The sequence below is a fragment of the Ursus arctos genome, unplaced genomic scaffold (assembly GCF_023065955.2).
Source record: "Ursus arctos isolate Adak ecotype North America unplaced genomic scaffold, UrsArc2.0 scaffold_23, whole genome shotgun sequence".
NCBI classification, from domain to species: Eukaryota; Metazoa; Chordata; class Mammalia; order Carnivora; family Ursidae; genus Ursus; species Ursus arctos.
The window spans coordinates 34062229-34083567 of record NW_026622908.1 but is presented as its reverse complement, the minus strand read 5'-3'; the positions used below and the strand labels follow the sequence as shown (position 1 = coordinate 34083567).

At 36.5% G+C, this 21339-nt stretch overlaps 2 protein-coding genes and 1 pseudogene across 2 annotated transcripts; 2 read left to right on the top strand and 1 right to left on the bottom strand.

Annotated features, from left to right (window-relative positions):
* Positions 1–925: 925 nt before the first annotated feature.
* Positions 926–1861, top strand: LOC113246474 (olfactory receptor 4P4-like). Its single transcript, XM_026487075.3, has one exon. The coding sequence runs from the start codon at positions 926–928 to the stop codon at positions 1859–1861; it is 936 nt and encodes a 311-aa protein (XP_026342860.3).
* A 4925-nt stretch (positions 1862–6786) lies between these two features.
* On the bottom strand, positions 6787–10730 carry LOC113246473 (olfactory receptor 4C16-like; annotated as a pseudogene).
* Positions 10731–13501: 2771 nt separating this feature from the next.
* Positions 13502–14856, top strand: LOC125282591 (olfactory receptor 4P4-like). The gene has a single exon (XM_048217715.2). The coding sequence runs from the start codon at positions 13522–13524 to the stop codon at positions 14476–14478; it is 957 nt and encodes a 318-aa protein (XP_048073672.2). The 5' UTR covers positions 13502–13521; the 3' UTR covers positions 14479–14856.
* Positions 14857–21339: the final 6483 nt, after the last annotated feature.

Sequence of the window (21339 nt, the reverse complement as noted above, 5' to 3'; positions counted from 1 at the left end):
GTAAGTTTGACTAATGTTACCCTCTGTATCATCCCCTTTCATTGACTTTCGTTACTTATATTATATATAAAACACATGAAAGTTTTGGCAAGAGCCATGTCATATGCAAGATTCAAACATACTTGAGGAATTTAAGGATCTTACTCTCCTTTAAGGATTGTCATTATAATCTTCAATGAAAGTATTTACATTTTAAAAATTCTCTTTAACACATGAAATGGCAGTAGGAGAAATGAATGAAATTGCTAATTTATTTTCACAATTTCAGTCAAGAATTGATATCCTTTATTTTGCTGTGTACTTTTTCACCATTCTTTGCTTTTTTAAATAACAGCGATTCCATTGGTTGAGTATGACCCATTGACAATGTGGGGTCACATAGCAAAAAAAGAGTGTGCTTTCCACAAATTAACCATTAGCAGTTCAGGCTGGTACATTTGCATTTCCTGAGGATTCAATCCTAGATAATTCATGGAATTTGACCAGAAAATGTTGAAAATAGGAAACTTGACCTCATATATAAGTCACACACATTTAAGATATATACAAAAGGGCATTCTTTGATTTGGGAGAATTTTTTAAAAAATCTTCTTTCTTATCTAAAAAATATAATTAATAATAATGAATAGTTTTTATTTTCAAAACATCAGTTAAATATTTAAAAATCATTACGAGTAGTTAAGTAACATACATAATCATTCCAATTATTCCCATTATAAAATTATGCCATGATACTTTTATAGAATAAAAGACAATAAAAAGGATAAACAGCATAATTTAAGAAATCAAGAATAATTATTATGATATTCTTGTCAATGAATAAAATTTATATCATTGCGTTCATACTGTTAGTTTTCACCAAATTTCTGTTTATATCCTTCAGATACATACTCATTCGTGTATAACATACAGCAAACTCAAGTATATGGAGAGGCAGAGAAACATCTCAGAATTCATACTTCTAGGACTTTCATATGACCAGAACGTTCAAATATTTTGCTTTGTGCTCTTCTTATTCTCTTATGTTGCCCTGTTGGCAGGAAACCTTGTGATCCTTGTCTCCACTCGATGCAGCCCTCTTTTTCACCAACCCATGTACTACTTCCTCATCCACTTATCCTCCATGGACATCTGCTACACCTCTACGGTTACGCCCAAGTTAATTGCTGACCTGTTAGTGGAAAGGAAAACCATCTCCTATGATAATTGCATGTTACAGCTCTTTGCCATGCACTTCTTTGGGTGTACTGAGGTCTTTATCCTTACACTCATGGCCTTTGATCACTACTTTGCTATTTGTAGACCTCTCCACTACATGCTTATCATGAACAGGATAAGGTGCAATCTTCAAGTCTTAGCTGCTTGGGCTGGCGGTGCTCTCCATTCTTTTCCTCAATTATTGATGATAATCCAATTGCCGTTTTGTGGTCCTAATGAACTTGATCATTACTTTTGTGATATCTTCCCTTTGCTGAAAGTTGCCTGCACTGATACCTATATCACTGGGGTCCTTGTGGTTGCTGATTCAGGTATCATCACCTTGGTTACCTTTGTTGTCTTGCTTGTTTCTTATGTCATTATATTGTTTAGTCTAAGACATCACTCAGCTGAGGGAAGACACAAAGCCCTCTCCACCTGTGGGTCTCATATCACTGTGGTCGTCTTATTTTTTGGGCCGCCAATCTTTGCCTACCCTCGACCTCCAACCACTTTCCCAGAGGACAAAGTCTTTGCTCTATTTTACACCATCATTGCTCCTATGTTCAATCCCTTAGTTTATACCCTGAGAAATACAGAGATGAAAAATGCCATGAGAAGAGTTTGGTGTCAAACATTATTTTCAAAGTCAGCACACAGTTAATTTGAGGAAATGTATAGCTAAGCAACTTTATTAAAAAATGGTCTTGATGTGACTAAAGGAGCTAAGAAATATTTCATGGACTTTATATTCCGTCACTATGGAATAGAGGAATTAGAGAGAGATTTAAGGGAATAGCTAAATGAACCCTAATTCCCACATACCAGAATTAATTGCAAACTTAATTTTATGGAATACTAAGGAGATGTCATAGGGATATCTGCAGAAGAAACTGTCTGGGCCAAAGCAAACAAGGCAACACTATTCAGTCAGTGAATTATAATGGCAAACAATTTTAATAATTGTTTAATAATAGTTCTATTAAAAATCCTGGGCTTATATGCTAGTCCTCATACTGATACGCATTCTGCACTAGTGACCAAGTTGAAATCTAAAATTAAAATCATGACTTTATAGCATCATGAATATTGTTATGACAGAACATTCACTTACACATTCTCTAGTGAAATTCAGAAATCACGTGTTCAACACAAAATCCATACAGTAGAACCTGTTTTAAAGCGGCTCCTGGTGATCAATTCTCCTGCATCGATATTAAATATAATAGTAATACCAGGTTATCACAGATTAAGAATCAATACCTCTGGATGCTAAAAATATAATTACTTGTTATTGCAGCAATTGGCCAAAATATAAAAATTTTCCATAAAACCTAGAGGAGTGAACAACAAAATTGATAAAGTAAAAATTGATAAGTGGGAAGTTATTGGATCCAGAACCAAGGACCTTGTTTGATAAAAAGAGATAAATAAATAAATAAATAAATAAATAAATAAAAGCCTAGGAAAAGACATTTTAAGACATGGTCTAACACCAAAAAGAAACCAAATTATATTTTCCAATCACATTTTGGCTCCATGTGGATGCTTATACCTGTTTTATTCATATTTGCCAAACCTCAGAAGCAACCAAAATGTCCCTTTATGTGAATAGATAAATAAATTGTGATTTATATGGACAATGGACTATTACTCAGCACTAAAAAGAAATGAGCTATCAAGCCACAAGATGACATGCAGGAAACTTAAATATATATTACTAAGTGAAAGAAGACCATCTGAAAAAGCTACCTGTCATGTGATCGAAACTCTATGAATCCTGGAAAAGGCAAAAGAATGGACACATTGACAACATCAGTGTTTGACAAGGGTCAGTGTGGAGGGTAGAACGATTAGGCAGAGCACAGGGGATTTTTAGAGCAGGAAGCACTTCTGCATGTTATTACCGTTGTGGATACATGTCATTATACATGTCAAAACCCATAAAATGTACTACATCAAGAGTGAAGCCTAATGAAAAGTATATTCGGGGAGATAATGATGTGTGAGCGTAGGTTCCTCTGACTGTAGCAGATCTATCACTCTGGTGGGAGAGGCTGTCTGTGTGTGGGGACAGGGGCATTACTGGAAATCTTTGTGATTTCTGCTCAGTTTTTCTGTGAACCTAAAGCAGCTTTAAAAAATAAAGTTTATTAATTAAAAATATACACTATGGCATGATAGATATATCAAAACTTGCAAGTGCAATGAAGAAGAGGCTCTGAAAAAGAATTTCTACAGAAAAATAATTAAAGAAAGACCATTTTGCATGCTTGATAGGATTTAAATAAAAGTCACTTAAAAAATAGCATATATCATTATAGAGAAGATGCCAGATAACAGGATTTTATTAAAAGGAAGAAGGTAAAAATACAGAGAGCATTTTAGAACATATAAGTAGAATGCAAGAGTTACAATCAGCCTGGAGGCACCATACAAACAGGTATAAAGAGCAGAAAGAATAATGAGGAAGGTGAAATTAACCAGAGCTGTTACAGCAGAGAGGAAGTGGACAGATTGTCTCAGTGGTTATTCACAAAGAAACAACACTGTTGCCAGATTAAAACTTTTTTCCTAGGCATGTTCTATAATGTTTAATTACTTAACTGGACCAAAAGAAAACTGTGTCTAAAAATGAAAGAGAAGTTCAGATAATTAAACAACAGATTCATTTTAAAGGACTCTTTTATATAGTGGATATTATTTGTTTTCATTATCATGCTTTCTTAATAATGTAAGTTTCTCTTTTAGAACATTATCAGTGATCAAATTTATCAACATAATTACTTGCAAGCAATATTGCCCTAGGGCTAATGACATTTTCTGCTACAAATGTAGACACACATTTCAAATTAACGAGACTTTAGCATTCTAGCAAAGCAACAACTTTCACAGAAATGACTTCAGACTGATTACAATGGCTCTCACGTTTAATACGTTGAGAACATTGTCTTCTTTGTTAATGGAGATATAAGTGATGTATAACCAAATTATATTAGTTTCTTGTATGCAACATAATGTATTGAGAAATGGTCACTTCAATGAGTCTAGCTAACATCATCACCACACGTACTTACAAATTTTTTCTTGTGACAAGAACTTTTTAGATGCCAAACATTCTCATTAATTTTATTAGACAAAATCCTGCCTGAGGATTTGAAAATGTAGATTCTAGAATCACTCCATAATACAATCTAAGACACATCTAGATTTTTTATAGGAAACCCAAGCATATTTTGCTATTATTTGAGACTTAAAGTATTTAAAAAATTAATGTCCACTTCTGTTTTTATTGATGTCTAAATGTTGACAAAGTTTGCATGTTATCAGAAAGAAAACATAAATAGAGGGGTGCCTGGGTGGTGCAGTCCTTAAGCGTCTGCCTTCGGCTCAGGGCATGATCCCGGTGCTCTGGGATCAAGCCCCACATCAGGCTCCTCTGCTGGGAGCCTGCTTCTTCCTCTCCCACTCCCCGTACTTCTGTTCCCTCTCTCGCTGGCTGTCTCTCTCTGTCTAATAAATAAATAAAATCTTAAAAAAAAAAAAGAAAACATAAATGGAGAAGAAAAAAAGAAAAACTAATGAATTTAAAAGTATTAAACACTATCCTGTGAAATGTAGCTAATGCTTTTTGCTGCAAATCCTCCACGAGACATAACAGCATTCAACTTCACGCTTCCACTTTAGAATACCTCAATATTTGAAAAGTTACACACAGAAAACATAATATTTTCTATTCATTTATGAGATTAGTATAGCATACCAGTATGAACTATAAAGGATTTTGGGGAATCAAAATATGGATTAAAAGGTGTACTTATATAATAAATTTGTATAAAAATTCAAATAAAATGTTTTTAAGCACTGTAATGGCAGAATGGCACATTCTTATGAATATGTTTTAAAATAGAATTTATTTTTAAAGAAGATTTAGGTTTGCAGAAACATTATACAAAAAGTACAGTGATTTCCCATATACACGCTCGGCTGCTCACAATTTCTGTTTCTGGGATCTTGCAGTGGGGTCAATTGTTACCACTGGTGAACCAATATTGGTACCATATTTCTAAGGGCCGTAGCTTACCCTAGGATTTACTCTTGGTGTTGTCGAGTTTTATGGATTTTGACATAGGCATTATGTCATGTAGCCACCATTACAGTATCATACAAAATAGATTCCCTTCTCTAAAAATGTGCCATGTTCCGCCTCTTCACCCCTTCTCCTTGATCCCTGAGTCTCTGCCAACCAGTGAATTTTTTATGACCAGTTTTTCCTTATCCAGAAAGGAATTCCTAATTCATACCTGTGATGTAAATATTTCTGTTTAAAGCATAAATATCCACTTTTAGATTATCTCATTTATTGTTTTAGTAATTAATATTTTAAAATTCACTGTTATTTACTGCTTACACTCCTTACTTCTGTGACATAAATATATGATCCTTAATTTGGGTCATCCATGCTATAATTATAATAATAAATATTATAAACATATCACTGTAATTGGTATGATTCAAGAGAAACCTAACACCTCCAAAATTAGAAGGAATCAATACAAGAGCATAATGTAGATTTTACCAAAGAATTCTAACAGGCAAATGAACCCAACCACTAAAATCGTTTAAATATCAAAGAATTACCTCAGAAATATAAATTTTCTCACCAAGTTGCATTATTGTTCTAGAAGGATGCAGGTAAACGTACCACAAGATTTCAGATTATAGGAGTGCCTGGGTGTCTCAGTCAGTTGAGTGACACTTGATTTCAGCTCAGGTCATGATTTCAGGGTCATGTGATCTCCATCTCCGGCTCCATGATCAGTGGCGGTCGGCTTAAGATTTTCCCTCTGCCCCTCACACCCATGTGATCTCTGTCTATCTATCTGTCTCTCTCTTTTTCTCTTTCTCTCTCTAAAATAAATTAATAAATAAATCTTAAAAGAAGGGATTTCAGAATATAGCCCAAATAATTAGAAGGGAGATTACTAGATTACATTGCGTCCTTTACAACATGAAGCTCCTATAATTATTTGAATCTGATACTATCTATCAAGTCAGGAAGAACAACTAAATTGAAGGTTCATGGTCAGCGATGATGACAGGGAAGTGCCTAATAAAGGAAACTGGAGGAGGGAAAGCCTCCAGTCTGTGGATGCAAACATACAGGTGGGACAGAGCAGCGGAGCAGCAGAGGACACCAGGAGTCCACATGAAGAGGGACAGGGCAAGCACTAGATCAAAGCCACAAGTGACTGGGCAGGCAAGATAGGCAGAGACAGAATGGTGAAGGACCTTTAAGGCTATAGACCTTATGTGCCTGTTTGTACCTTTTGCTGTCGATTCCTCTACATAAAACCGACTTAAGACCAACCAGTGTGTGTGTTCATACAGCTTATTTTCCTGAAGGAAGTAGTGCTCATGTCCAAAGACAGGATTGTATTAGCTCCACATTGAGAAGATGATATTCCTTATGGACTTCTAGGTAAATCCAAGCTCTGAAGAAAAATTTGAAACGTCCTTTCATCTTTGATCATCTGAAATGCACATCTTGGTGCATAATTTCCTATGGTACTTTCACTTCTGCATTCCTCAGAGTGTCAGCAGAGAGCTGAGCAAAGCTGTTCCAAGTGTATAAAACACAGCTATCATCTTATCCACATGGCAGGTGGTTGCAGGATGTGTGTATATAAATATGCAAGGACCAAGGAACAGGATGAGCACAATGATGTGGAGGAGGGCTTTTCTCCTCCCTTCAGCACCGTGGTGTTCAGAGAATGCAAGATGATAACATAGGAGCACATCAGCAGGACAAAACTCAGTGTGCAAATGGCCCCACTTTTGGACACCAGGAGTAGGTTGATCACATAGGGATCTGCTCAGGCAAGTTTCAGCAAGGGCTGCAAGTCACAAAAATAGTGATCGCTCACATTGGGACCACACAAAGGTAAACTCAAGGCCAGAAACATCTGAGCTAAAGAGTGCACACAGGACCCCACCCAGGCCACAGCCACCAGCACATCACAGATCTGTGGACTCATGATGGTTGTGTAGTACAAGGGCTTACAGATGGCCATATAGCTATCAATGGTCAGGAGGATAAGGATGAAGAACCCCAGGCAGTGAAAGAAATGGAATGAAAATCCTTGTCTCATGCACTCACTGAAAGAGATAGTGGTCTTCTTCAAAAGGGCATCCACAATCATTCTAGGGGCTATGGAAGTGCAGAAGCAGGTGTCAGGTAAGGATAGGTGGAAAAGGAAGAAGTACATTGGGCTCCGGGGTGCCCGGCTGGTCTTGATAGTAGTCATAATCAGAAAGTGACTGAACAACGTCCCCATAGAGAAGCGCAAGAAAGTGACAAACACTATTTTCTTCTTAACAGGACCCTGGATCAACCCAAGCCAGAAACATTTTCAACATAGGGGACTTTGGGTGGCGAGTTTGCTTAAGCGTCCGACTCTTGGTTTCGGCTTAGGGAGTGATCTAAGGGTCTTAAGATTGATTTCCCTTGCAGGGCTTAGCACTCTGCGAGGAGTCTGTTTGAGACTTTCTCTCCCTCTCTTTCTGCCCCTAAATCATGCTCTCCATCTCTCTCTCTCTTTCGCCCTCTAAAATGAATAAATATATCTAAATAAAGTGTCCATAAAAAATGATGATTTGCACTTCACCAAAGTTAAAACTATGCAGCAGGACTAGTATATAAAGAGGAATGAATTGAACAGTTGAGGATGTGAATGCACCTTGTGTCCTTCTCTAAGGGTTGTCCAAGTGTGTGCACAGGGAGAAGCTGAGAGACATGACCCGCTGTCTCCTGCTGTAGATTGGTACAGGCCAGCTCTTGGGCACAGCTTGCTCAACACTGGGCATAATGGTCATGTAGACGCGCTCTAAATCCTTGGGTTATAACGGCCTTTAAGGTGAAGGGCTAGAATCCTTCGTTTCCTCAGGGTTATTAAGCATTTAAGGTTCTGAAGGAAGCACTAAACTAGAATAACGCATTTTCTTGCTTCAATTCCTTACTGGGTATTTGAGTTAGCTATTTAAACTCTAGAACCTTCTGGTTTTTATCTACATTTTAAAGGTAACAGTGTTTGTGTCAAAATGCGTTATTATGAACACTGAATAATAGGGTGGACTTAACCCACACATCAATCTCTCAGTAAATTTTTGTTATTTTTTGCTAGGTAGGTTGATCTGAAACAGATTAAATATTACAAAATTTGATTTCCGGACAGTTCTTGCATGAGAAAACTTTACATGCATGGATTGGCATATGGTAGAGAGAGACTGCCTGGCTTCAGTGCATGCAGATGAGACTGAGTCTAAACAACCTGTGACTAGTCAGTGAGCAGAGATAGAACCAGATGGGAGACACATTAAGAGGGCTCGTGATGTGATGAGCACTGGGTGTTACTTGCAACTAATGAACCATTGAGCATTATATTAGGAACTAATGATGTACTATACCATGGCTAGTTGAATTTAAAGTAAAGAAAATAGTCTGAAAATTACTGTTTGAGGGTAAACCACTGTAAACAACAATACATGTTTCATTACATTGTCAATTATATTATGGAGACAAAAATAAAACCAGAATATCAACCTCTCTGAAAAACACTAAATGTTGACCATATGCTTCTGTATGATAAAATCAATGATTGTTTTTAAGTAACCAAATACACCAATTACATTCTTTAAGTTCTTGAATAAATTGCACTTTTTAAACTTAGAAAAACCATTAAAAAATTATAAAATAATATAAAGGCTTTGCAGTACTTTGCTTCCTTCCTCTGACTTTTCCATAACATTTTTGGTTTTCCTTCCTCCCAAGTTATGGGGGAGAGTTCTTTATTCCATTCTTTTCTTGTCTCCCATTTTCCAACAGCTCATCCGTCAATGATAACTTCATTCTAAATATGGTCTCACAAGTCATTGATTTTATTTATCTACCTACCCTGAACACCAAAGATCCTGATAATTTCCAAAAAAGACGCTATGTGGCTGTCATTGGTTCTCCTTGTCCCACCTCATCTCAGATTTCCGGAAAGCTAATCTGATGCTATTAGAGGCTACAATTTCCCTCCTATTCTTCAGAAAGTTACAAGAGCACAGGGCAGTCAGACCATAGCCTTTTGGGACTTCAGGGAAAAAGGGCCAATTTTTTTTCCAGTTTACCAAATGTCAAAAGTTTATACCCAAGAGCACTAAGCACATTACTGTGGATGGTGGCTTTGCAACACTTGGGCCAAGACCTGTCTAGAAATGCCTTTAGGAATATAATTACATAAAGATTTCAAAGACCTATTAATTCCTGTTATGACCACTTAAATTTTATTCTGTTCGTCTGAACCAAATTGTGTTGTCAAAGGCATAAAATAAATGGAGGTTTCCTACGACCTAAATACTTGTGTTAGCTTCTGCAGGAATATAAAATCATTTTGCTATTTTTCCTTCTGATCTTTACTAAGGAGTTAAATCAGCTTTCAAAATTCCCAGACTGCTTTCCTAACAGGATGAAGTCCACTTCTTGCATCACCTGAGTCTTACTGAATATTGGAAGGGGACTTCCCTTGTAAAGTGTAGAGAGCTTAAGATGTGATGAAAATAACAGAATATTTGCAGAGAATTCATCTGGATGTATTTGAATTGCAGGTTTCGAATTCTCTGCATTTGATTCCAGGCTTGGTACTAGCGACAAACTGGCAGAGTGAGTATCTGAGGAGGAAATGCTTTCTGATGCGGCCCCAAAACTAAAGAGACAGCCCCTCGGATCTTATGGTTAGTGAGTTACCCTTGTCGCCTTGGTTTGGGAAGAGTCCCACCACACATGTGCTGGACTAATTGTGTCTTCTTTTTATTTATTCTATATAATTCATTCTAAAGCATATAACTTCTCTTGCAACATATGACAATTTGATTAGTATAAAAAATGTCTTAGCATACTTAGGTTTTAACGGCACCTAATTTATAAGCAAAATTCTCATTTGGCGGGAGAAAATAGTAGAGTTAGATAAAGCATATCTAAGTTGGCAGTGAATTTGTTGTTTCTCCAACTCTTGAATACAGGCATTCCTCCATATTCCTAAAAGAAACAAATCAGTTTATGCATGAATATGTTCAGTAACAAAAACTTTCTTATATTTCCAGACACCTGCCTTCCTAAGATAGACTAGTTTACTCTGATACAGCTGAGGTAAGTGTATAGCCTCCTACGTTTGGTCACACGGAGTTTTTGCTTTCTGATACACTATGAGTTTGTTACACTACAAGTTTGAAATTGTGGTAGAAACTTTTATTTACATGTAAGAGCTTCTTTCCTTTATGAACGCATCATCCAAAAGATACACATGATTTTGTTCAATAACAGCAAAAAATAAGTAATCGTTTGAGTACCTCTTGTAGAGAAGACATTATTAGACTAGTGATCAGTGTTAAGAAACAAGCTAAGATAACCGATTGATAATGACATTAATAGAGTTTCAGTAACAGTTTGTTGATGATGGAGTTTCCGTGATCATACTTGCTAAATCCATGTTATGAATGTTCTTTTTTATTTCTTTTATTTTCAATTGATTGTGTGTGTGCCCATGGCAATCTGTGGTCCTAAACGAATCACTCAGAGAGGAAAGACTATAATAGAAAAATGACAGTTTTGAACTATACCTGTCACTGGCTATTTCATGTGACCTCGTGTATTCCTCATTAAAAGTCTGAATTTTGTAATGATATCTTAGTTGTGAAAGGAGAAAAAGGGGCCTAAAGAGACGAAGCCGTTTGCTCAAGGATCACACTGGTCAGGTGATTTGAGATGCCTCAGGGTTTCTCCCCCTTTCTGTGTTGCTACTGTTTCAACCACTTGTCCACTGGTTGCCTGAAGTTCTTTATTTCCCAGTTGTGACTTCAGTTTTCCATGGGAGGGGTCCTCGGTATCGCTGTATTTTTTGAAGAGAGTAAATCTCCTCAACTGACTTTTCCCTCTTCCCTTTTACCAACAGCTCAGATCATAGAGAAAGTTTCCTCCAAATACAGGCTGGGGATTTGAGCTATTGGAGATGAAATTCCAATGATCTAGAAAATAAGCAGGAATCCTGATGAGGGATTTGCATTTTTGAAAAACTGGAGGCAAAGTATTTCAAATGTTTTAGAAACAGCAAATTTTAGAATACTTGTGTATATTAAATATTTTGTACCTCTTTACTTACGTAAATACAAAAGACAGACAGGGTATCTTATAACCCATCGTCTTGAATATTCTTTTCTGCTCAGAGGAGGAATCAAAACAGTTTTTGCAGACTGTCCTTCATGACATCCCTCTCAGGTCTCTCCCATGAAAGACAGCCCCGGATTGAGGAAGAAACAGGATTTCTGTCTTTTAACATTTACAGTGTATTGCTTTTCAACCCTGAGAAATTCCTTAGATTTCTTGATATGCGTCTTCTGTTTAGAATCAGATTTGAATTGGTGCAGTGATTTCCACATTTCTGTAATTCATATTCTACTTAGATAAAAGTTGCCTGTAAATTAATTTGTTTTAGTAATTATGTACATATGAAAAATTAAGATTGTTTCTGTCCCGTAAACAAAGATTACTGTCAGTTGTGGTAAGTAGAAGAGAGGTCAATGATCCTCACAGTCCTACGGCTTTTCAGGACTCCTTAGTAACTGTTAACTGCTGAGCACTCTGGGACATCATTATTTTATTTTGTTATGTAAGGAGGATAGGGAGCCTTGTTAGCGATACAGAAATCAAAGTGAACATATTGAAAATTTTAATTTTATTAGGTTAGAATTTTGAATAGTAATTTAAAATAGAATTGATGTCTTATGGTGCAGACCAACCTAAAAATGCCATAGCTGTGAACTATTTGTCATCTGAAATCTTCTTGAAGATTGTCGATAACATAGATATTCAATTTGTGTCTCTACAGATGATGGTTGCTAAATACTATTTTAAAACAGCATTTTGTATTATATAAGTAGACATCTGGGGGCCCGGATAATGTCTGTCACTTGAGATACAGACTAATGTAGAAGGTTTGCTAGTTTTTTGCAAACCCACTAGAATCAGACATTTCCTCTTTAGTGGGTAAAGTATCTCTTCGAAGTGCTTTCTCTTTACCCTATACTCGTTTTGCACTTATTAAATGATGTCTCAACATATACATCAGAGGGATGCCTGGGTGGCTCAGTTGAATAAGCATCTGCCTTCAGCTCAGGTCATGATCCCAGGGTGCTGGGATCCAGTCCTGCATAAGGCTCTTTGCTCAGCAGGGAGCCTGCTTCTCCTGTGCCTGATACTTCCTCTACTTGTGCTCTCTCTAACAAATAAATAAATAAAATCTTTAAAAAACCCAATGATACATTAGATACAAAAATGTGACTTCCTGGATATTTCATTTATTCATTTATGCAACAAATATTGAGTGCAAACTCCCCACAAAGTTTTTCTTCAAGATACTTTCTGCATTATCTCCTTTTACTGGCATTCGATCTTTAGATTGTATCTAAAATATAAAACTTCCAGTAAAATTGATAACATAAGCATAATTCCTACATGCTTGGGCAATTCAACAATCTTATCTTTCCTCTATCAACTGCTATCACAAACATCAATGACAACATATATTTTTTAAATTGTATTTAACTCATAAAATATAAATACAACAAATGAATGGGTTTCCTGAGTACTTTTCAAAATTTCAGTCATTTATTGATATTCTTTCTTTTGCTGTAGTGTTATCAACGACTCTTTGCTCCTTAATGTAAGAGTAATTCCATTGATTTAACATGACTCAATGACAATGTTTGACCATGTAGGAAAATATAGTATGCTCTATATAAATTATATTTCAGTAGTTCGAACAAATGTGCATTTCTTCAGATTCATTTCCAGCAGATTAAGGGAATTTTCTCAGATAATTTTAAAAGAAGGAAAGCTGATTTTATGTGTAACTTATAAGAACCGGGAATTATGGAAAAAATCTTTTAGTTGTTGTTTTAGATTAAATAATATAATTAGCAGGTTGTTATCTAAATATATAATTAATAGTAATAAATATATTTTTTAAATTATATTTAAATACTTTAATTACTAGTATTATTTAATAAAATATATAATTATAAAATTATTATAGATTTATAAAAGATAGAATTAAAAAAGCAGCTTAATTCAATAAATCAAGAATAATTATTCTTAACTATGTCAATATGCATTTTAATATATTTTATATTATTGCGTTCATAAAATTAATTTTCACCTAGAATTATGTTTTCTTTCTTTCAGAAACATAAGTTCTTTTGGAAGCGTATACCAACACCAAATATATGAAAATCCAGAGAAACAACTCAGAATTCATACTTCTAGGTCTTTCGTATGACCAGAATGTTCAAATATTTTGTTTTGTGCTTTTCTTATTCTGTTACATTGCCCTGTTGGCAGGAAACCTTCTGATCCTTGTCTCCATTTGGTGCAGCCCTCTTTATCACCAACCCATGTACTACTTCCTCAGCCACTTATCCTCCATGGACATCTGCTACACCTCTACGGTTACGCCCAAGTTAATTGCTGACCTGCTGGTGGAAAGAAAAACCATCTCCTACAGTAACTGCATGTTACAGGTGTTTACAATGCACTTCTTTGGAGGCACTGAGATCTTCATTATTACCGCCATGGCCTTTGATCGCTATGCTGCCATCTGCAGACCTCTCCACTATGTGATTATCATGAACAGGACAAGGTGTCATCTCCTAGTCTTAGCGGCTTGGGCTGGTGCAGCCATCCATGCCTTACCTCTATTTTCTACTGCAATCGGTTTGCCCTTCTGTGGTCCTAATGAAATCGATCACTACTTTTGTGATATTTTTCCTTTGCTAAAGGTCGCCTGTACTGATACCTACATCACTGGTGTCCTTGTGATTGCCTTTTCAGGTATTTTTGGCTTAGTGACCTTTATTATCTTATTTGTTTCTTATGGAATAATACTGTTCACTTTGAGAAATCTCTCAGCTGAGGGAAGACGCAAAGCCCTCTCCACCTGTTGGTCTCATATCACTGTGGTTGTCTTATTTTTTGGGCCTGCAATTTTTATCTACCTTAGACCGCCTACTACTTTTCCTGAAGACAAAATACTTGCTTTATTTTACACCATCATTTCTCCAATGTTCAATCCCCTAATCTATACTCTGAGAAATTCAGAGATGAAAAAAGCTATGAGGACGTTTTGGTGCCCCTTACTATTTTCAAAGAAGCACAGAGTTAATTTAAAGAAGTTTATTGCCTAACCAACTCTGAGAAAGAAAAGGGGGAATGTGAATGAAAAAGGCAGGAACTATCTCATGGGGTTGTGGACCATCACTGTCCTGAGGGAAGTGAATGGAAACAATAGCACTACCTGTTCAAAGTAACATTGAACAAGTACTGATTCTTGCAAAGCAAATTAATTGCAAACTAAGTTAATTTTGTGGGGTATAAAGATGGTATAGTTAGGGGAACCTTCATGAAAAACAAATGAGCGAATGAAAGTAAACCAATGTTACAGTGATTAGTGAATTATTAAAAAAATATTTTAATCACACTTTTATTAAACATTGGATTTAGAGGCCAGACCACTCAATGACAGATATTCTTTGGTAGTTCAGAAGTTGTACAATACAAAACAAAACAACCCTATAATATGAAATTGAATGAATTAATTTAAATTTCTGAGAGAATATCTATCTATCTATCTATCTATCTATCTATCTATCTATCTATCATCTATCTATATCCTTTAGTTCATACAGAAACCTGCTTGGCAAAGAAATAAATATTTCGAGTTGATTCTGTTTCATTTATTAATTTTTTAAAAAGATTTTATGTATTTATTTGAGAGAGATAGAACGTGCCTGAGCGAGCAGAAGCAGCACGAGTCAGGGGTGGTGCTGGGGCAGAGGGAGAGGGAATAGCAGATGCCCAACTGAGCAGGGAGCCTGATGCAGGGCTCCATCCCAGGACCCTGGTATCACAACCTGAGCCAAAGGCAATCTCTTAACTGACTGAGCCACCCTGGTGCCCCAAGTGAAACCTGCTTTATTATGGCTCCTGGGGGGCTGCCTTGGGGGCGCAGTCATTAAGGGTCTGCCTTCAGCTCAGGGCATGATTCCGGCATTATCAAGCCCCACATCAGGCTCCTCTGCTGGGAGCCTGCTTCTTCCTCTCCCACTCCCCCTCTCTCACTGGTTGTCTCTCTCGGTCAAATAAATAAATAAATAAAATCCTAAAAAAAAAAAAAAATATGGCTCCTGGGAAGTCTTTTCTCCTGATGTCAGATTAAAATCATTAATAAGAATTAGTGACGGCAGAGTGAGAATCTACAATCCAGAAAGCTGAAACATGCTTCATGGCATCCCACCTATTGGCCAGAGTTTAGTATCATTTCCATAAGGAACTATATATTAAAATTAAATTGTATGTGTTGCTCACCCCTTCCTGCCTAAAATTGATAACCAATGGTTAGTCATAGGATCTACAACCAAAGACTTTTCGTACTACAATGGCACAAACAGAAAGAGAGAGACAGAGAGAGAGAGAAAACTGGCAAAAGAGAAATAAGATGTGATTGAACCACAAAGTAAATGAAAACACTAATGCGTTTTTGTTGCACATGGATGTTTATGGAAGCTTTAATAATAATCAACAATTGTTGGAAGCAACCAAGATATATTCCAGTAGGTGAATAAATAAATAAACTATTGTACATCTGGAGAATGGACTATTATTCAGCACTAAAAAGAACTGAGCTTCTAAGGTAAGAAAATATATGCAGGAAACTTAGATGCATATTTCCGAGTGAAAGACACCAATGTGAAGGGCTCCCTTTTGCGTGATTTCAACTACAGGTCTTCCTCGACGCACAGGGGAGTTATGTCCTAATAAACCCAACATAAGTTGAAAATATCTGAAGTCAAAATGCATAAAATACTCCCAACCCACCAAACCTCATAGCTTAGCCTAGCTTACCTTAACTGTGCTCAGAACACACACATTATTTAGTTTACTTTGGGCAGGTCACTGAACAATTTTGTAATAAAGCATTAAATATCTCATGTAATTTATTAAAAACTTTAATGCAGGTGAAAAAACAGAATTGCTATATGGGTACAGTCGGTTGTAAGTGTGTTGACCATTGACGCTTGTGATCGCTTGTCTGACTGGAAGCCTCACCTCGCCGCCCCTGCCCAGCATCACAAGAGAGGATTGTACTGCTTATCAGTAGCCTGGGAGAGACCCGAATTCAAAATTCAAAGGACACTTTCTACAGCATCTGTATCACTTTTCCACCATTGTAAAGTTGGAAAAGTACAAGTCAAACCATTGTACGTTGAGGGCCATCTATACATATGACATTTTAGAAATGGCAAAACTATGGACCCAGCAAAATGAAATGTCCGTGGATGCCAAAGATTAGGGAGGGAAGGGAGGAAGAGGTGGAGCACAGAGGATTTTAGGGTCCAGAATCTGTTCTGTCTGTCCCTGGATGTTGGAGAGTGTTCTCATACATGTCAGAATCCACAGAAGGTACAACACCAAGGGTGAGCCCTGATGTAAACTGAGTTTTAGGTGACCATGATGTGTCCCTGTAGGTTCATTTGATTGTGACGCAGGGAGCACTCTGGAGGGAGAGGTTGTCCCAGCGAGGGGGACAGGGGGTTTATGGGATCTCTGTAGCTTCTGTTCTATTTTATGGTAAAAGTAAACCCACTCTAAAAAAACAAAGTTTATTAATCACAAAATGCATTGCAGCACAATACCTAAAAGAAGCCCTCTTGTAACTAAATAAAGAGTCTTCTGAAGAAAGATTTTCTAGTGAAAACCTTAAAACTTTTCAACTTTAATGGAAGGCCTTTGGTCATGCTTCATAGCATGTAAAATAAGAATTCTTAAGAAACACAACAATTATGACAGAGAAGGCACTGGATAGTGGGATTTGATGAGAAGGAAGAGAGTTACAATACTGAAATAGTTTTATTTATTTATTTATGATTGTATTTATTATTTGAGAGAGAGAGCACCCACAGGGAGGGGTGCAGAGGGAGTGGGGGACTAGCAGACTCTCCCTTGAGCAGGGAGCCAGACACTGGGCTTGATCCCAGATCCCACGGATTATGACCTGAGCTGGAGGCAGGGGTTTAAGGGACTGAACCGCCCAGGTGCCCCTGCAGGAGTTTTAGATTATACCCATGCGATGCAGGAGCTACAGGCATTCTGGGGGCACTGTGCAAAGAAGCATGGATAGCAGGAAACATGATGAGGGAGAAAACATTAAGTAGCGTTTTTATAGCAAAGAGAAATTGGACAAAATACCTTCTCAGCAGCTACTAATAAAGAAGCAAATCTGTTGCAAGATTTGAATTCATCTTTTGAAGAAATATCATAAAGCACTTCTCAGTCTAAAGATCGAAAGGGCATGTGCTTAAAATGACCAATTTTGTTACTAGAAAAGAGATCATCTTCATGCATAGGAAGGGTACATCAATAAAATGAGCAATATCATGTAATCGGCAATCAGAGTAAAAGTCACAAATCACCAGCACTCCTGAAGTCCTCTTCCTACTTCCTTAAAGTCACCTCCTTCGGAAAGTAATCACTATCCTCGTCTATAAAACTGGTGAAATATCCCTAGTGTTTGAATCTGTAGAAAATCAGTCATGCAGATTATACTCTCACATGTCTGTTCTTCTCATCGGTATGTTCATGAGATTCATTCTTTATGTTTTATCTATTTCCTGATTATTTTCATTGATGTGGGTATCTCACTGCATGGATATGGGACAATCGATCCATTCTCTTGTTGCTAGATATTTGGGCTTTCGTATTCAAGGATATTATGAGTAGAGTTGCTTTGAATATTTTGAAATATGCATTTTGTTGACTATACATCATCTATTTTTAGGTGTCTTTTATAAATGATGTACCTAACTCCTAGGGTATGAAAAAATTAAAAACAAAAAAATTAAAGCATAAAAAGCATGGAGCATTCAAAATGCAGTAGTATTTCCTTTTTATTTTTTAAAGATAGATTTATTTATTTATTTATTTACTTACTTACTTACTTATTTGCCAGAGAGACAGAGAGAGCACAAGCAGGGGGAGCAGTAGGCAGAGGGAAAGGGAGAAGCAGGCTCCCCAGAGAGCAGGGAGCAGGACTGGGCTTGGATCCCTGGACTCTGGGATTATGACCTGAGCTGAAGACAAATGCTGAATCAGTTGAGCTAACCAGGAGCCCCAAATGCAGTAATATTTGAAGCAGTGATACATATTTATATTTATATATATTTAATATTTTTTTGATCATTATACATGTATTAAAAAACAGAATTTAAGGCAAGAGCCATTATCAATTCTTAAAATCAATCAATATCTATATAATTTGTAACACGGAAACATTCACAAATCTGAATGCGTGTGCATATACAATGTAGAGAGGATTTGATACAAAAAATAAGTAGAAAACTATGGGTATATAAAAAACTACACTCATCAGCTTTTGTGTGAATATGAATTATTTAGAAGAATTCATCCCCTCTTATGCCACAAATTTATTCTCAAAAAGTGTCAAATTATCTGAACAAATCAGAGCAACTAATTTAATGACAATTCATTTAAAGTAGGAAAAAATAATAAAAGGGTAATTTTCAATCTCAAATTTATGGCAATTTAGAAACAATTTCAATAAAAAGTAAGTGAAAATAAATTGTAATAGCAACTGGAGAATAATTACAAATAAAATTAATAAAATGCTGCTCATCAAAAAAGTATATCAATGCTTAGCGGTAATCCCTAGCATGTGTAAAAACATGAAATACATGATTACATCAAAGGGTGATTTGTTACCACCTAATCGTAACTACATTGATGTTAGACAAAGCACTGGGTGTTGAATGTCAGTGTTGGGTCACTAAATTCTACACCTGAAATTAACATTACACTGCATGTTAACTAACTGGAATTTAAATAAAAATTTGAAACACACACAAATAAACAAATAAATAAACAGAAAAACATAAATTCTACACTTGAAACTAATATTACACTCTATGCTAACTGGAATTAAAAAAAACCATAATTGTAACAATATCCAAAATTTTACCTATAATTATGTATTTTTGAACAAACAACATCTTGAATTGTAAAATAAAGTTATTCCTTTGGAATCAGGCAGAAGAAGTGACACTTAGTATCATCAATTTAAATTAACATATTTGGGGCGCCTGGGTGGCTCTATCAGTTAAGCATCTGTCTTCTGCTCAGGTCATAATCCTAGTGTCCTGGGATCTAGCCCCACTTCAGGCCTCAGGCCAGGAGGCTTCCTCTCCCTCTCCCTCTGCCCCTGCTCATCTCTTTCTCTCTCTCTCACCCTCTCACTCTCTCAAATAAATAAATAAAATCTTGAAAAAAATAAAAAAATAAATTAACGTTATTCATTATTATACTGAAGGTTCTAGCCAACTCAATAAGAAAAACAAACAAACGAAAAGAAAGTAATAAGGGTTTTATTAACAATGAATAGAATACTTTTTCTATGCACCCTACATAAAATATGAGTCATAAGAGAATATTTTGAACATTCTATCCTAAATTAAAAAGACTGACAATGCCAAGTGTTGGTGAGTTTGTGGGGAAATGGGAACTCTCACTCATTGCTGGTGGGAAAGTAACATAGCACCACCACTTTTGAAAACACTTTGGCAGTTTCTTAAAATGCTAACATACACGTAACATATAACTCAGCAATTCCACTCTTAGGTAATCACCCAAGAGAAATGATAATCTGTGTCCACACAAAGGCTGGTCCATGAATGTTCACAGCAGCATCATTCACTCTGGCCCTTACATGGACACAATTCAAAGGTCCATCAGCTAGTGAAGAAGTATACAAGATGTGGTAGAGCCGTACTGTGCAATACTATTCTTACTAAAGAGGAACAAACTACCAATAATACAATGTGATAAACCTCTCAAACAGTCTGGTAAAGGAAGAAGATGATATTGTCTTTTAAAAGTATTGTTTTAAAAAGTCTGTTTCTCTCCTGGTTATGCTATGTGGTTTCACAAATGAATCAAGGGAAAAATGGATGTGTCCTTGAGATTCCCTAGATCTCTGACCAAAGCTCTGCGGATTCCTTTATGTCCCCGCAGTAGCTGTCAGTGTGTGTAAAACTTGGATCCTCAGTTCCATCCTGTACCCAGAAATGACAATTCTCACGGTAAATGTAGTTGTTGCTGCTGACCTCGGCTGAGTTTACCCGCCATTTTTAATCCTATTGCTTCTACTTCTTCTTCCCTTAGTCCAGTCTCTTCAGAGACGATTCTCTGTTTTGCATCTTTGCTACCTTATCATGTGGGAGCACGTGTCTGCTACGTCACTCCTTCCCACCCAGAAATCTGGCAGTCACATTTTTCTCGAACTGTAAAGGGTCTACTTGTAAAATGTGAGTCCTTAGACCTGAAGAATGAAGGAGACAGCATTCTAACAGATAATTCTGATCCCATTGTTCACCCTCAGAAACAGTGGGTAATGGCCCATTGCCTTTGGAATAAAATCTTACTTTAGTTAAAACAGTGTTGTATGTAGAATTTAACATGAGTTGACCGAAGCACACTTTTTTGATCTTAGAGGTTGCACTGATGGATGTGATTCAATATGTTTATGTCAGGTCCAACATACATATATTCTGAACCTGTCATATTTTAATTATGAGGTTTGGACCATGAGCCTTCTTGAATTAATTAATCTACACATTTTGGATAAGCCAATGACTCAAAGGTGGTATTATGACAACGCATCTATTAGGATGGCCAAAATATAGGACACCATCAAGAATTAATGCTGGTGAGGATGTGGAGAATGGAACTCTCATTTATTGTTGGTGAGAAAGCAAATTGTGCAGCCATTTGGGAAGAAAGTTTGTCAGTTTCTTACCAACCTAACCATATTCTTACTGTACAATGCAGCAATCCCACTCCTTGGCCTTTACCCAAAGGAATCAAAAGCTTATGTCCACATACAAACATGCACACGGTTGTTTAAAAGCAGCTTTATTCATAATTATCCAAACAATTGGAAGCAGCCAAGACATCCTTCAGTAGGTTAGGATAGATAA

Bases quoted from the DNA above. Each gene is read 5' to 3' on its own strand.
- LOC113246474 (XM_026487075.3), top strand. From the start codon at position 926: ATGGAGAGGCAGAGAAACATCTCAGAATTCATACTTCTAGGACTTTCA.
- LOC125282591 (XM_048217715.2), top strand. From the start codon at position 13,522: ATGAAAATCCAGAGAAACAACTCAGAATTCATACTTCTAGGTCTTTCG.